At 42.9% G+C, this 18175-nt stretch overlaps 1 protein-coding gene across 29 annotated transcripts in view; it reads right to left on the reverse strand.

Moving 5' to 3' along the window:
* KLHL3 (kelch like family member 3) overlaps positions 1-18175 on the reverse strand; it is a 233262-nt gene that overhangs the window by 47602 nt on the left and 167485 nt on the right. For 28 of the 29 annotated variants that reach the window (XR_002780908.1, XM_023531950.1, XM_023531951.1 and 25 more), the window contains 3 exons: positions 14668-14830; positions 3278-3387; positions 2873-2977 (listed from right to left, as the gene is read on the reverse strand). Coding sequence is in view for 28 of the 29 variants with exons in the window: in XM_023531950.1 (XP_023387718.1) it covers positions 2873-2977; positions 3278-3387; positions 14668-14830 (378 nt within the window). In the remaining variant the exon portion in view is untranslated. The remainder of the gene's footprint in view (positions 1-2872; positions 2978-3277; positions 3388-14667; positions 14831-18175) is intronic. The other variant, XM_011362370.2, reaches the window with a different exon arrangement.

The following is an 18175-nucleotide window of genomic DNA, read 5'->3' on the forward strand; positions in this document are numbered from 1 at the left end:
TGTATTATCTGCTTTCATCCTCAGCACAACTCTGTAAGACACATACTGCATTTTTAATATACATTAAAAGAAACCTGGGGGATGAGGGTAAAGGAGTAAGTCATAACATAGTTGTTATTGCTGTTCAATTGTGGATTTAGCTAAATACAGGTTACTCAGTTGAGTTTTTGGCAAATGTTAACATTAAATGCAGCTGAATTCTAGCTTAAATTCAGATTCCTGATTTACTTCAAATACACTCCAATAAGTTCACCATAATGCAATATTGAAATAAAATCTGTGCAAGAGATTGCCTATCACATGCAATGTAATTAAAGACGGTAGAAATCTCCAAATCTCCTGGAACAAATAACAGAATTTTCAAAGCCTGAAGGGCTATCATTCAACTGATGAACATCTAATTGTCAAAGACTTCCAGATATTTAACTTCCAGCAACATATAATCAATTAAGAGGAAATAAAACTATGGGTTTTGCCAAGGAGAAAATGCATAACAAACCTTACTATACTTTGATAAGCCTCAAAATTATAATGCCAACCTTAAAGGTACCAAAGAGATCAACATCATGAGTAATCTATTTTCTGAAAAGCATCACATAACTCTGACATTACACATAACTTCTCAGAACCAAATATGATATACATCATTAATGTTAAAAACACCTACACTCCAAACTGATTATACAGAACAAGCAACTCATATTTAAGCATATGAATAAAATGAGAGCCACTATAGTTTTTAAGTATGTAGATTTAATGTCATGCTTCTTTGTTTCTGAAAAGATGCAATTAATTCCATGTTTATTTTACCATCATCGATGGCAATATTGATACCACTACCATTATCAATAGGGCCTCAAAATAGAGGATTATGGTGATCACAATGACAACTGCCATTTATTGAGCACCTGCCGAACACTATATTTGCTATTTTAGACCCAAAATCTTACATGTAAGGAAATCGAGGTTCAAAAACACCAGTGACTTCTCAAGTTCATACGGCCAATAAATATCAAGCCAAGCATGGAACCAGGTCTGCCTGAGTCCAAAGCCCAAGGGATTTCCAGGACAATATAATGCCTCTCCCTACTAACAACCCACTTCCACTCTCACACTCGCACAAGCATAGATAAATCCGCGCCTGAAGAAAGCTATTATAATCCCAGAGCAGGACAGGCCAGCATGAATTCAAGATAGCAGAGTCCCCCGCTCTCAACCTAAACACTCCCAAGTTGATCCAAATGCTGCTGCTTGATGACTGCTCCCATTTGCTCAAACTACACTTAAACACATGTTCAAGCAGGCCCCAAACTGACCAACTGCCCCAACATTCACATAGCCAGTCAACTGACTAGGCTATTCCTTCAGACTGTGCCAATTTGGGAGCATAATCCAGAGAAGACATTAAACAGGCCTGGCAAGAAGACAGGGAGTCCTCTCTGTTGCCAAGGCTGGGGCAGAAAGGAACCTCTAGGACAGGAAGGAGCCTTCAGCCAAGTCCCAGAGGCATTCTTTTCCCCTGGAGGTGCTGTTTTACATCATTAACAGAAACAGAGGCCTCCTTGAGCCTAAGGGAGAGTCTAGCTTATTGTACCAGTCACCTTCTGAGGAATCCCTCTCAAGCTTCGGGGCAGCCTACAGTTCCAATAAACGACTGCTCTTCTTGATCAAACTTTGCTGGATGACAAGCAGAGGCTTATGAATTTCACTCCATTCTCTGGACATGTGCCTTTGGACAGTCTCATCCCAATACAAAATCCTTTTCAAGAGCTTTTCCTTAAATATTCCCTCAAGAAAGAACCTCAAACCTGGACATGAACAGTGGACTAGGACAATTCAAGAAACATTTATTGAGCATCTCTGAGGATACAGAGATGAATAAGATGTGATCCCTGCCATCAGGGAACTCACAGTTGAGTGAAGAAAGTAAGACCAGCTCAGAACTCACTATAATAAAGAGCAGAACACGGTGAATGTTATCCTGGAACATAAAGGAGAAAGGACCTAATTCCAGATGTAAGATCAATAATAAACTCACCTAGTTTGGCTCAAATAAACTCTTGCAAAAATTAAAATCATCATCATCATCATCATCATCATCTCAGCTAGCACTCACTAACTGAACATCTACTAGGTACCAGGTATGATACCAGGTATTCTATTTTTTTATTTTTTACTTTTTGATACCAGGCATTTTACAAAACTTATTCCATTTAATTCCCACAAACATCCTGTGGAATATGTCCTATTAGTATCCTTATTTTATAAATGAGGAAACAGATGGAGAAGCAAAGTATCTTGCCCAAGATCACACAACTAATTTGTTAATACCAGAGATGAGATTTGGACCCCCCTAGCCAATACCAAAGCTTATGTTATTTTCAGTTCAGTAGACTACATCTTCTGGGGTAAAGAAATTCTTCCTTGTAATAGCAAAATCTGAACTGGTTTGGAATTCAACCAGGTGAAGACTAAAGGGGAGAATAATCCAATCAGAGAGTCAGTGAGAGGGAAGACCTGGAAATAGAACAGATCAGCAGTCATAGGTAAGCTAAATCAGTGAGCAGAAGTCAAACTTCCAACACAAAGGAAGAAGTGTGTGGTCAGTGAATTAGGGGACTGGGTGTCAAGAGCCCTGGGTTCTAGTACCGGCATGACCACTAGCTAACTCTGTGACCTTCAGCACTACCTATGCCCTCTCTGGGCTTTAGTTTTGTCATCAGTAAGAACTCCAATCTCCTGTTGGAATAGATGTTCCCAAAAGGTCTGCTCTGGCTTAAATGCTCAATGATACTCCCAAGAGGCCATGTGGAACAGTGGTTAAGACCAGGTGACAGGTAGCCTCCAGCTCTGCAGTGATGAGATGACTGACCTTGGATAAGCTAATTAACTCCTCCCCGGTCTCACTTTTCCTCATCTGTAATGTGGGAATGACAGCAAAGCCTGCTTCACAGGGATGCAGTGAAGGCTCGGTGAACTGAAAAACATAAAGCGCTCGGCGGAGCGCTTGGCAAACTGTAAACGTTTGGTAAACGGAGGCAGCTTTGTTGCAACCACCAACACCACTGTTATTTCTTCTTTAAAGGGTCCAGAAAGTGAATGTAGTGGTCAACAATCAGAGACATTTTTTTTTCATTTTTTAATTTAAAGGGACAAAACGTAAGCTCTCTTCTTTTTTCCTCTAAAAAAGAGGAAAGGTCTCACTGAACCACAAGTCCCTCCCATGACCACCTCCCTGTGAGGCTCCTCTTTCACCAAGGGGCCATGCCAAACATACCTTCTCTTCTGAAGAAACAGTCAGCTTGTCACTGGATATCAAGCTGCACACCTGGTCCAGACTTAGGCTAAGAAATTCTTCCCCTAGCATCACCTCTGGAAAGTGCTGCTCTGTTCCAAAAATTAAAAAATTAAAAAAAAAAAAAAGAAGAAAAGAAAAAAGAAGTTCAGAAAACAAAGTTATGATACAATCCTGCCCTTGCATGAACCAAGGCCATAACAATCTGTGGGATTCAGAGTGGAGTCCTACGGGTTTGGGGGAAAGAACACATCCTAGTTCGAAAGAAACTAGCCTTTTAATCCAGCAGTGAAGGCATCCCGCGTGTGATCCTCTGTCCTGAACAACGGCACAGATGAAAATGGGGCAGAGAGATGCGAGATTATATTTTTTTCCGTGCTCCATGAGAATAACACTGGCACTGCAGAAGAGCCTCACTGGGACCTGCCTACTTAATTGAGCTCATTTCTCCTCAAAGCACAAGCTGGTAGAGCTGGAGACAGTGCCCCCTGCAGCTCAGCCAAACAAAAGTGGGTCAGAACTGCTGTGTGGCTGTAAGTCTCTGGGGTTTCTGGTAGAAAGCCAACATTAGAAGGCTCACAGAAGGCATCAACCTTTCTTGTACAAAGTCAAGTCTATTATAGCAAGTCTCTGGTTCATAAAGAGGCCCAACTAAGCATCCATCCAGGTGTGGCGGCAAGATGGCTGGCCCTACCACCATGGGGAACAATGCCCGCCAGCCAGCCAGGGGAGGCCATTAAAATGGAGGGCAATTTGGGGACAGTTAGGATGAGACAAAACTGACAGGCCTGAAGCCCACAAGGGAAAAGCCAAAGGGAGTCCCTACCCTGACATTTGCCCAAGCCACCATCCTGCTATTACAGAGGCAATGAAATGCCAGTGAAAGAGCATACACTTCAGAGAGAGAGGCCACCTGGATTCAAATTCTGGCTTTGCCATTTGCGAGTTGTGTCCAATGGCATCACCTCCCTGGGCTTCACTATCCTCATTTGTAAAATGGAAAGAGAACCGCTTGTCTTGCCTCCTTCCTGTGCTCCTGCGTTTTCACAAGCTATGGCAAGATAAATCAGCCCAAGGGCAGACAATTTCTGGTGCAGAACATCCTGGAGATGACAAGACCCCTGGGCATTTAGCCCAGACCTTGCTCCTTTCTCAGTTCTCTCACAACCCTGCACCATCGCCTTATGGAGCACCTGTACCTCTTGCCCTCCAGGCTTCCCCCTTCCTTCTTTGGTGGCCCTTCTCTGACCTAGCTTCTTGGATAATTCTAGAGGGCGATACCTCCCAGTTCCCACTGAGGGCTACCCCACTAGGCCTGGGGCAGTCCCTGGGAGGCTGCTGAAATATCAGCTCTGCTGGAGCTGCATAATAGAAAAGAAAATCTAAGTTAAGCCCCTCTCTCACATTCATCAGCCTCTTAAAAACGAAACGAAGATACTGTTGAATTACACACCTGAAACTTACTGCATTTCGTTAACCAATGTCACCATAATAAAAATAAATAAATTTTTAAAATTAAAAATTTTTTTAAAAAGATGATTTAAATTATTCTTAACTTTGTGATGAAATAATTGAGACCCAAAGAATTCCCATATACTCTTCATCCAGATTCCTTAAATGTTAATATTGCACTCTCAAAGATCAAACTTTAAACAATCTTTTCCATCTTTCACTGGACAAAAAGGGGTCCTACTTGTTCCCCAACAGACTAATGATATCACTGAGCCCGCTGTTAAAGCTTATCCTACCTGAGGCTTAGGAATGTTTGTACCTAACAAATTTAAAAGTCAGATCCTTTCTGAAGCAACGGTCATAAAGTAAGTAGCTGGTCATGCTTCTCTATATGTCAACAAGAAAAAGTCTTTGGTCAAAGCTTAGATTTTAGGTGAGACATGCAAAAGACCTCCCAGCTATGGAAATATTTAAGATTAGATAGTATTATTTTTAAAGTATCCATTCCTACAGATTTTTAAATAAAAGCAAGTGAACAATCTTCTTTAGATGATGAGAATTCATTCCTGGCCTGGATGCTGGGAAAGTAACAGGGTTCTCACTACATGCTCTTTCTGGTCCACGAAGTCTTTAGACTAGAGTCCTCTCTCAGTTGCCAACACCTAAGAAACAGCAGAGAGGAAAAGCAGTCACCACACCACAGCTAAGCAAGGACATCAAGGCTCTGTGGACCAGCCAAGGCTGAGCTCAGTAGGATTGTCCGGTGAACCAGTGCTAACATCCCTGTGGCCCAGAGCCACACCCAGCCTTCCCACCTTTGACTTTGGTTGACCAAATACCTGGCATTTACAGGAAGGAAAAGAGTGAAGAGAAAGTGAGAAAGTAAAGTTCTGGGTTGTAAAAAATATTTCCTCACAGATCATAAAGCCTAAAGTAGATGGGCTTGGATTTTGAAAAGAAAGAACACAGAAGTGCAGCAATGCATATTCTAGGTGCCTTGATGAACAAACCAGAAATTCTTAAAGATAAACCAAGATAAAAAGTAGTCAGCCCCCCCAACTTTCCCAACTCTCACCTTTTGGGACAATGCAGGATTTGAATCTAGGTCCCTTCTTTGTGGTGTAGGCTGCTGTTTTGCCCATCTGGAAGCTCCCACTGATATCCCCCTTCAGAAAGCCTCCCAGGAAGCAGGGTCTGGTGGGGTGGGGGCAACAAGGGAGTTAATGGGAAGCAGCTTCTCATCCAGGGCTGGCACCCCAGGACCCAGGAGACATCCAGGGCATGACCAGGAAAAGATAAAAAGAGGGAGAAAAGAAAAATACTCCTTCCTTTCCCCTTCCAGTCTTAGGAGACAGGGCTAAGCCCCTAAGTCTGGGGACCAGAGTCCTCTTTCTGTTAGCAACACTCAGTAAACAACAAAACAGAGGATGCTCTGGCCAACTCCATTTCCTCAGAAGATTGTACTCAGGTCAGCCCACTTCCCAGCCACTTCCTAAAAAGAACTCTCTCAGCTCCCAGAAGATATCTCCCTAAGAATCCGTTTCTCCCTTTAACACTTATTTGTTGGTTGGTTTGTTTGGGGATTTTGTTTGTTTGTTTGTTTTGCTTTGTTGTTAATGAGAATTAACATTAAGGGAGAATGTTGTAAAGAGCTTTGGCTAAAAGGCAGAAGACCTGGCTGGGTTCAAGTCCTAACTCCACTTCTTACAGTCACTTCTTCCCCAGGCTTTGGCTTCATCATCCATAAAAATGGAACCATAATACCTGACCTAGATCTCAAGGTTGTTTTGAAGTTCAAAGACAATATTAGTCCATTTTTAAGATCTTTAAAAAAACTCTTCAGAAATGAAAGATGAATATTATCAGCCCATGTTCCTGCTTCACAAAGTTCAATTCTGTGGGTAGCACTGCTCTCTAACGGTGCTTTTCCGCAGCATCAGAGGCATTGTTTGGTACTGCAAGTCTTGTGGGCGAGGATGCAAACCTCAAAGGTCTTAGAAACTCACTTTAATTCCACTGAGTTCAGCAAACTTTCGAGGGATATAAGTTACTCAATTTCTTAAGGCTGCAGTTTTCTCATCTATTAAATAGAGCTAATAATAATATGAACTCATAAGGTATGTGGGCATTAAATAAGCAAATAGGTAACATATTTACTGAGACCACTGCAAGTGCTCAATAACCATTAATGTACGATATACCAAATGTGGCGTTTGTCCAAAAATGAAGAAAGTGGGCTGATGCCTACAAGAAGCCTACTAGTTTATAAGAGGGGTAAGACAAGGCACCAATAACTCCAACCCAAAGTCCAGAGGGGCATGACTGGGAGAGGTGCGCCCAATATAAGTAACAGTACAAAGCAGGAAAATTCAGAACAGGTATAGAAATAGCAATAGTTCAGTCTAGCTAGAGCCCAGGCTATGCCTTCATTCATCTAACAAATGTTTACTGAACACCAACTAACTACGGGGAACTGTGTCAGGTTCCACGAGAACTAGGCAAGGCTAGATTTTGAAGGACAGGTCAGGTATACAGGGGGCATAATATCTTCTAACCATGGGCTAAACCTTTGAGGGAGAACTCTCCAGTAATAAAATCCAAATCCAACTTTTATTGTCCTTTTGCTTCTTTTTCCTTAAAGAGAAGTGGTAAGAGAGGGAAAAAAGTCAATTAAGAGTTCCAGTTAGGAGTCCTAGTTAACCAGGCTTTACTATAAGTAACAAATATTGGTTAAGTTCTAAGTTTTGATTAAAGAAACACAATCTGTTCCTGTCCATTTGGTTGAGAAATTATGGAGAAGAGGAGGGGCATCAGGTAACTTCAAGTCCTTTCCCCACACCAAGCAATACATATCTTCCCAACACTGAAAGAATGAGAAAAGTTGGGTGCCCCTCTCCCAAGATAAAGTGTGCTCTATAGTTAGAGTTGGGTCTTTTCAAGGAAAAGGCCTAGAAAAAGTTGAGGACGTTTCCTAGCAGGACGTTTCCAGCTAACATTGAGCTAGGCATTTTATATGTATTATGTCACTTACTTCTCCCAAAAGTCCTGCTGAAGTGAATATCAATATCCCCATTTTACAGATGGAGAAATGGAAGCTCGAAAAGTTATTTAGTCATGTGCTTAGGATCACACAGCAGTAAGTAGTCAAGCCAGCTTTTGAAACCAAGGCTGTCTGATTACAATAATAAGCATTCAGATGAGTATCTTAGTCCCCAAGATGATAAAAACCTGCCCTAAGCAATCCATTGGGGTAAAATTCAATATAGACATCATAGCACCCTAAGAATCCCTCTTAGAGGTGCTACAGAGAAACCCAAATAATATGAATCTATTGACCTTTCTTTAAAAAATGATCCTAGAATAGTGGTGTTCTAAACATTTTGGCATCAGTCCTAGCTCAAATCTCAGAACTAACCTCTGAATTGAGATCTTTCCCTAATCTTCCTTATCTACCAGGTAAAATGATATTCTTCTGTGTTCCCAAAGCTCCCAAAATAGGAAATAAAACTTATAACCCTAAATCAACCTGTTTTATCATCTAGGTCTTTCTCTCATACTGGGACTGTTAGCCCCAGGAGGGCAGAGTCTGTCTTGTTTGATGCTGAATCTTCGGTGTCCAGCACATCTGCTCTAAGGTAATTATTGCTCTTCTCTGCCCATTCTTCAAGACTGCCTAGGGCTCAGGCAACCTCTCCTCAAGTTAATCCTACATTCATTTCTCCCTCTTGATGGGATAAAATAAGCCTAAGCCTTTGATCAGATTCATCTAAACTACAAGCCCAAAACAAATGGAACTGGAAACCTATCTGTGACTTCTTTGACCTGCAGAGATGAAATGAACTCCCTCATTCCAGGGCCAGTGGCCCCAGGGAACAGGCGTGAGTGGCTCTAAATTGAACAACTGGTTATGTGCCCCAGGAAAGACTGGCTGACACAGGTGGACACACAAACAGAATCAAAACATTCTAGTAGGGTAAAAAAAAAATAAAACAGAACTGCTTTAAATCTCTCTTTCCCCTGTCCCCTATTGCCCTATTTTTGGAGGATAGAAGTAAGCTTTCTTGAATCAATATTTGGCTCTTAGGGCCCACAGTGTCCCTGCTCCAGGGAGAAGGCTCAGTTCCCACAGGGAAGTGAACGAGACCTACCTTGACCTCTTCCCACAAGGGTTATGACCCTAGGCCCTCGGACTCTATAAATATTAATACCTCCACTCTCCATGTTGACTGAATCCCAGAAATATATATGTTGTCTCTCCTCCTTCCTCTCTAAAACACACACACACACACACACACACACACACACACACACACACACACACAGCAAAGGACTATATCAAACTGCCCAGTTATCAGTATTATTGATTCGACACCAGAATTCCCTGTTACCCAGAGAATGAGAGGAATAAGGGAAGCTTCCTAACATACCAAGAAGAATATCAAACAACAAAAACTACCTGCATCTGTACTACTGCTTCATTTGCCACTTTTTAAGTTAAAAGTAGAAAATCAGAGGGAGGCAGAAGTGAAGCAACAACCATGGAAAGAGAGGCTGTACAGGACTGGGAGGATGTGAAAATATGTAGTGGACTCGGAGCACAGGCTCCAGAGTCAAACGGCCTCATCAGGAACCTTGGCATTGCCACTTACAAAGTATGTGGTCTTGGGCAAGGTGCTAAACATTTCTGGAGTTTCTAATTCTTCATCTATAAATTGGGGAAAAAAATAACTACATCTTACAGTTGAGTGGCCAAAAGGAAGTGATGCCTATGAAGTGTGCAACACCAGGCCTGGCACCTAGTAAGTGTTCAGAAATGGTAAAAACTCCTACCATTATCGCCATCATCATCATCATCACTTTATGATGCCAAGTTGAAGGCAGCAACTTCGCAAAATAACCCTTACTGGATCAGAAGTTTATGTTTTTTAAATTATTTTTCAAAAATTTTTGCTGCCCTTAGTTTAATCACCTTATTCCATGATCTCAAATGACTCAATCAATCAAAAGAAAGGCCATTTCTCTTCACAAACACGTGAAATCCGATGGCTTTTCCATCCCATGGCTGGAGGGTTTCAGTTCAGCTCTGGCAGGCTGATGTAAACAACATGTCTAAAGAATTTTAATTACCATTTCATTAATGGAGTCCCATTAACATCCTTCCCAACCAGCTCTGCTGATTGCCCAGTGCATGGCCGACCAATAACCAAACAATGAAGTCCCCATATATTGGCCTTTGAGGTTAAAAATTAAGCTGTCCCTGGAAACGATAATGAGATATAAGAAACAGGCTGTGTAAAACACCAGGGTCCCTTTCTCAGCTATTAGCTACTAAGGAGAACTCTGATACTGTCAGCTGGGAGCCAGAGTCTCAGGAGTCAGCTTCTAAATATGGGACCCACACTCTCCTATCCCAGAATAACATATCACAGAAAAAATCTGGGGATATAACCTTGAAGGGGAAACTTGACCCAGAGGAAGCAGGAGGGACTGCCACAGCAGGAAGAGACAGAGCCATTCTAAACAGGAAACCAAACAGGCAGGTGGGTGGAAAGAGGTGATGCTCCAGCCCCTCAGAGTTGCACTGTGTCTGCCTCTCGGTACCTTCACCAGGGAGCTAAAGACTTATCAGAAAACAAGAGCTGAGCTTAAAATGGTTACATTTTTTAGAGAGCAACTGGGAAATATCTATCAATTTTTTTTTTTAAATGCATACTCTCTTTGAGCTACTTTATGCTACTAAGATGGTACAATCACTATTACATACTTGCAAGTGTACTCCAGAATATTATATAGAAAAATACTTACTTGAGCATTTTATAAAAAGAAAAAACAGGTAACATTAATACCCATCAATCAAGGACTGAGGTTAAATAAATTATAGTTCATCCATGTGATGCAGCAGATAAAAATAATAAGATATACCCACACAAAAAGGTCTGGAAAAGACTCTTAAGATTTTGTATTAAGTCCAAAAAAAAGTACAATGAGTACAGAATGTTTCTATTTGGGTAAGTTAAGAAGCATTTTATATATTTATATATATTCCCCCACTGCAGGGATATCCAAGGTAGTGCCCCTGCCCCCTTCAGAGAGAGGGCCTGGGAGAAGACGGGCTTTACGTTTTACACCTTTGTGTACTATTTGAATATTTTTATCATGGGTATAAGTTGAACTTTGTCGAATACATTCTCTAAAGTTTTAATACAATGGCATAGCAGTGTATCTGCTAACACGCAAGGAAGCTGAGAATATACTGCTAAGATTTTTTTTTTTTTTAATGTAATGACAAAGATTGGGAAAGCTATACACCAAAGGGCTGCCCATGGTTCTCTCCGGGTAGGCTTGTGGTGCTTTTCCTGCTCTTTCTGCCCATCTACTTTTTCTGTAATAATTATGGGTGGTTTTGTGTTAAAAGAGCGATAAGAACAACAATAATAGTTATAACAGCAAAAGAATGTTTCTCTTGGAGAAGGAAAAAGAACAGATATCAGAGGCAGAGCTGTGGCCACCAACGAGTGAAGGCAGACGCCAGCTAGACAGAGACTAGTGAGGATACGGAAGCAGAAGACACTGCTTGTGTATCTGGATACAGAGAAACCAAAATGAGAAGCTCTGGAAATGGTCCTCTCCCCCAAAGTACGTGTTGTCCACAGCAGCAGCAGAGGTAGTGACCCAAGAAGTCCCATCTCTGCCAGGACTCAGGTCCGACTGCAGATGACAAAGCTGGCAGGGAGGCTCCAGAGCACTGCCTCGGGTGGTGCCTACTTCTACAGGAGGCCCTCCTCCCTGTCCTGCTCCATCCCCAAACCATCCTGAGAACAAAACAGGATGTACTACCCCCATCATAAGAGGAGAAAACAGGCCTAGGGTCACTCGGTTCCTAAGTGTTGGCTGGCCTGATTCCCAGTTCTGATCTGAAGAGTCTCCTCGTAGTTGGTTGGTTTACAATACCTCCTAAGCGAAGCGTAGGGCCAGAGAAGCCTGTGAGCATAGGGCTGACACCACCCCCTTCATGGGACCCTAGCGTGCCCACACCACCCACACTTACAGTGGGATGAGGCAGCAGCTCTGTCTCAAGAGGCAGTGATGACAGATAGCACCAGATTCTACCTCAAGTCGGGAAGTGCAAGACCAGAGAAGCAGGCCCACATCAGTGGGTGAATGTGAGGGAATAAGCCCAAACAATCGTTTTATACTTCCTTCTCTAACCATTGCACAATCTTACTTTCACTCTCCTTCTTCTCATGTTTTTTCATCATGGTCTTACAAACCTCTGCATTACCATGACTTCCCTGCTGTGGACTGCAAAGAAAGTTACAAGAGATGGTCATAGGCTCCACAGAAGGTCTGTATGACGGAGGAGGCTCTCAGCCTGAAGTCGCGCTGGCCAAGCCAGGAAAAGCAGGAGGGCTCACACGTGCAGTACGGAGGCAGCCTCCCAGCAGTGAAGAGAAGACATCTATGTCTCACTTCCCCACAGCAAGATGACTAAACATCCGTGTCTAGCAGCGACAGCTGGTCATCTGTCTACACTGTCTGATTGCTGGCATCTGGTAACTACATGGCACAGGCTTCTAGGCTCACACTTACAATGGAAAATGCCAACTCTAGCCACCAACAGTCCTCAATTACCAATTCACAAGGCCATCTGATGTCCAAACAGAGCCTGGAAGCCACAGAGTCAACACTCTCTAGGTTTGAATCATGCTTGTCTCTACCAGCTGTGTGACCCCAACAAATTACTTCACCTCTCTGTGCCTTAGTTTCTCTAGCTATTAAAATCATTAAATGAGATGACACACATAAAATGCTTAGCACAGAGTATGACTCAAAGAAAGAGCTCAACAAACACTAGCTAAAAATAATTCAACAGGGTATCTGCATATACACATGCGTACACACATACCCATAAACCTGACAAAACCCAATCACCAAGACATCGGGACCAGGGAGTACCAAGATGATGATGTATTCCCAAATGCATACTCCCTACTCTCCCACAGGTGAGTCTTACCATCAGACAATGAAAGGGGCAAAGGGAAAAAATACAGACTTTGAAAGTGGGGAAAGGCCAGGCCAGAAGAATGTGGGAGATTTTATTAAAGGTGGGGCTTCAGTATACTCCCCAACATCAGATGATCACATCAGCCAATTACAAAGGGATGGGATATGGGCTGTGTGTACACACATGTATGCATACACACTATGTAGAAGGAAAAGGCTAGGGAGGGGACAGGAAGAGAGACAGAGAATTCCTGGCATCTAAATGGTCTTCCTTTGCCACCACACCAGCAGATGTTCCTGGGCCTTGGCCAAACTCCTCGTTCCTGCTGAAGCAAAGCCTGAGCACATCCCTCAAGAAAGTGGCCTCTTCAAAGACTAGGCTCAGGAGCCCTTTCCAGGGAGAGAAAGGGCACCCTGAGAAAAAAACAGAAAGGGGGTGGGGAATATGTAGGGAAAAGAGGGCACAGAGGAGAAAGCAGAGAAACAGGAGCCAGGAAGAATCAGCAGAATTCAGAATTAGGGTATTGGGGGGAATGCTCCTCAAAAAAATCACTTGTCATCAGGATCATCTTAACTGGTCCCATTTGTGTCCTCAGAATGAGAGGGAGAAATGAGAGTCATGCAGGCTCTTGGAGTCTGGGGCTTGATCAGAGAACAAAAGGATGCCAAGAAACAGAGCAAATGCTTGTTGCTTTATAGACCAAGGGGCTAATGCAGGACTGGGAGCTGGCAGGTAGGCAGCCAGGAGGCCCTCAGCTAATTTTCAGACATGGGCTACACAGGAGAGACAAAACACAGATGGTGTTTGTTTGGGGAGAGGGAGGAATGAGATGCTTTACTGCAAGAGAAGAAGGTGTCCATGACTGAATTGATTAAAATGACTAGACACATTTCCTAAGACACTCATGATCTTCATCTTTAAGTTGAAATAAATATCAATGAAGATTTTCTTTCCAGCTAAACATGGTAGACTGAAAATTCACATTCACTTCTACTCTCTCCCAAAACCCTGTTAAAATAACAGGATCTTAAAATAACAGAAAGACAAGCTCTAGCAGAGAGAATGTCTCCAAGAAAAATATAATGGAATCAACAGATTATCTGATGCATAGAAAAGGACTGTTCAGTTGTGTCTGTCTTACAAGAGTAAATGATAGTAATACTATGCAAAAGAAGGCAATTGCTCTGCCTTTCTGATTTAAAAGTTTCTAGATTGAAAAAGTATCATTATAATACATAATTCAGCTCAGTTGTACAAATGATATTAGGAGAATAAAGAGAGGGGAAGTGTATATGTATATGAGGGAAAAGTCTACGAAATCTCAATCTTCCTCTTCTATAAGAAGTCAGCAGATAATATCCAAAACTAGTAAATCCAAAAGTAGTGACATAAACATATTATTCATATAAACGAAGGTAAATAGTAGATGAAGCACCTTTTGGCTGAATCAGAGCCTGCATTTTAATTCTTTTGGAAGTGAAAGAGAGAACAAGACTTGGTGTGGAAAGGCAGGGGACTCTTGTTTGTCATTATAGCCTTACAGTAATATTCGACTTTTAAAATCCTGTTTAAAGAATACTTTGATCAAAATAGAAATTTTCTTAAACAACGAAAAAGATTTATTTCAAACAGTGCTCAAATTACTCTTCCCCACAAATTCTGTTCAGATCTCCTTCCTCTGATGAGAATTACTGTCTATGCCATCCATCTGGCAATTAATCACATCATACTTGGCAATGAGCTGAACTCCCCTATTGTTAATGATCTTTTCACCTGTGTCTTGTCTCCCTGACTAAATTATAACTGCTTCACAGTAGAGTGCACGTCTCATAATCTTTGAGTAGTTTACAGCAGACCAAGTTATTAAATCCATAAGCTTGGGGGTGTGGGGTATGGCAGCCCAGCTCCCCGTTACCTGCATAAGCATTGGCCTGCTGCAGAAGGTCGGTGCAGGTGTGCACGTCTGCAAACGCACGGATGCCCAGGCAGTTGGTGGGATGCAGCTGAGACTGCAGGAAATCACAGCAGTTCTGCCGAACATCCATGAGCTGCAGCAAGCTGGCTGCTGGGAGCAGCACCTGGAGGAAAAAGTGACATTCTGAGACACAGGATCTCTCAGGCAGGGCCTTAACTCCCTAAAGCAGTGGTCCCCAACCTTTTTGGCACCAGGGACCAATGTTCCAATGAGAATCTAATGCCTGATGATCTGAGGTGGAGCTGAGGCGGTGATGCTAGCACTAGGGAGCAGCTACAAATACAGATAAAGCTTTGCTCTCTGCTCTCTGGCCTGCTGCTAACCTCCTGCTGTGCAGCTGGGTTCCTAACAGGCCACAGACCAGTACCAGCACACTGCCGGGGGTTTGGGAACCCCTATCCTAAAGCACTGCTCTAATCATATCACACCCATGCTTGCAGTCCTTACATGACTCTCCACTGCCTGCGCAAGTCAGTCCAAACTTCCTGGCCTGGCCTTCAGAGCAGCCCCAATCTTCCTACAACTCTACACTTCAGGGACCCTAAGCACCAGCCAATTGTCTGCATCCTGTAAACTCCCAGGCAGTGCTTCCCAATTGTTAATGTGTATGTGAATTCAGTGGGGAGCTTACTGAAATGCAGGTTCTGATTCAATTAGTCTAAGGTTGGACCTGAGAGCCTGAATTTCTAACCAGCAACCAGGTGAAGTTGAAGCTGCTGGTTTATGAACTGCACTTTGAGTAACAAGACCCTTATGGACTGAATGCTTGTGCCCCACCCTTGCAATTTACATGTTGAAGCCCTAACCCCCAATGTGACTACATTTGGAGATCAGACCTATGAGGAAGTGATAACAGTTAAATGAAGTTGTAAGAGTGGGCCCCTAATCCAAACAGGCTGATGCCCTTACAAGAAGAGGAAGAGAAACCAGTGCTCTCTCTCTAAAATTAAGGACATAGAGAGAAAGTGACCTTCTGCAAGCCAGGAAGAGAATCTCACCAGAAACTGAATCAGCTGCAACCTTGATCTTGGACTTCTAACTTCCAAAACGGTGAGACAAATTTGTCTTGTTTAAGCCATCCAATCTGTGGTATTTTGTTGTGACAGCCCAAGCAGACTAAGATAGATTGATTTTTCTTCTTGGCTACACATTAAAATCACCTAGAGAATTTTTAAAATACTGATGCCTGGGTCCCACCCCAAAGATTCTAATTTTAATAGGAATGGGTGTGGCCTAGACAGTGAGATGTTTCTAAAGCCCCTTAGGTACTTCTAACATACAGCCATGTTTAAGAATCACTGCCTTTAGCATGCTGTCTTCACACAGAAAAGTACCTGTTGAACTGTTCACAAGCTGGTTCACCACTTAATTACTGAGTGTCCCTGTGCCAGGCACTGGTCTAGGCTCTAAGATTCAGTGGTAAGCATGATAAACCAGATCCCTGCTCTAATGGACCTTATAATCTACTGGAACAAGAGTCACCCCCAAATCCCTCAGGACTCAGACAAACAAACTTTATTCTCCCATACAACAGATAAACAGTAAAGAACATCTTTAGGTACATTCTCAGAAAAAGGAGAGCTGAGTTTCCTTTTAAAAGGTCACAGGACACGAGTATTTACACTATTTCCTAAAAGACAGAAAAAGTTCCTGCTCAGGTGTGTTTGCATGTTTTTCCTAAAAGCCAGAGAAGACCGGCTTGAGCAGGCCAGATGGGTGCTCAGACTGGCAACCCCCATCAAGTTTCTCTAGGCCTTTCCCACAGGCCTTTCTCTGCCCTCTGGATCAAAAATCCAGGAGAGATAGCCAGAGTCCTTGACCCCAGCTCTGCTTCCCCACACCCCACTCTATGGAGAGGTAAATAATGTGAGTAACTTTCCAAAAAGAAATTTAGAAAAAATAAAACTAAATAACAGAACTGAACAGTTTGATTTGCAGCTGGTTAGCTCAGCGATCCCAGCACCCATTTCACCCCAAAACAACTGCCATGTCCTAAACCTCTGCTCTCACCTCCTCCCCTGGATCTCAAAGAGAATGTCTGGGCCAGCTGTTCCTATTCACAAGGGCATGCCCAAGAAGACATGGGCTGCAAATATATTTGTTTTCTTGACTCAAAGCACTACAAAAGCCTAGGGGTATTTTAGTGATTTTATTTATTTACTTATTTCTGGACGTCTGACCACCTACTAAAACAGTTCTGAGCCTCAGCTCTGGCTCTCCTCACCTCCATGTGCTCAAGGTAAAAACTGCCCAACTGCCCATTCTTAGGCCTTGTCCTTCCACTAGGGTAACCAGCCATCCAGGTTTGCCCAGGACTGAGGGGTTTCCCAAGACATAGGGCTTTCAGTGCTAACACTGGGACAGGGGTCATCTTTTTTCATCCCCGCCCACATGCAAAAACCACCAAGAACCCCCACAGCAGTCCTACTCCCGAGCTAAACACTTGTTCTCAACAAGATAAGCTCTTCCAACCTAGAAACTTATTAAACTTCTTTTTCACAATGGCTGAGTTCTAGAAAACAGGTTCCTCCTTCCCTTCCTCCACCCTCTCTATTCCACTCTCCTATGTTCCCAGGTGGAGAACAGTAAGTCAGCATGTGTCTTTGGTACTTTCTGAACCCTGACTCATTCTAGAGAAGGAAAAAGATAAAATCACTCACTCTTAAGTTTCAGACCATACGTGAATACAGCCAAGCTCCAAATCTGACCCCCTAAGCTCTATCCTCACTAGGCAGCCACCGTGCCCATCAAGCAGCCATAAACTGGGAAACTCAATTAACCTGTGAGCTTGTTCGGCCTAGGCAAACAGATCCCAAGACCAGATTAGTCTCTGCCTGTTAGGTAAGTAGAGAACCATTAACCACTCTTGCTGAATACATATCAGGAACGGAAAGTTGTGTTCCAAACCCCCGAATGACCTCCATGACACGCCCCCTACCAACTCTAGCTACAAACCTTACAGTTAGGGCCATAAGTTGACCAATCTGGCTTGCTCCGACTTTGCCAATTTTAGTACTGAAAAACCCGTGTCTCAGGAGATTCCTCCATACAGGGCAAACTGGGACAGTTGTTCACCCTAAGGAGGAGAAACATCTAACCAGTTACCCTAAGAAGCTCTGGTGCAAAGGAATTGTCAAATGTCATCCAGCACATACCCTACTCAGTAGTGTGGCAAGCCCCAAAAAGGTGAGAGGCAAGAATGGGACAGCAGCCCTTTAGCCTCACAGAAGAGGATTTCTGAGAGTCCAAGCCACCCGAGATTACATTCTCAGCCAAATCAAGATGAGATCATGCCAGGGACACATATCTCCTTCCCCCTTGCCCTCTTCTTCACTACAAGGACAATGGCATAGTTTGGTGCTTAATTCTCAAGCTCATGACAACCAGCCAAACAAATAAAATAATAAATACTTCCTGAACATACTCCTTAGGTTATAACTTTCAGTTT

Source organism: Pteropus vampyrus, unplaced genomic scaffold (genome assembly GCF_000151845.1).
Source record: "Pteropus vampyrus isolate Shadow unplaced genomic scaffold, Pvam_2.0 Scaffold74, whole genome shotgun sequence".
NCBI lineage: Eukaryota > Metazoa > Chordata > Mammalia > Chiroptera > Pteropodidae > Pteropus > Pteropus vampyrus.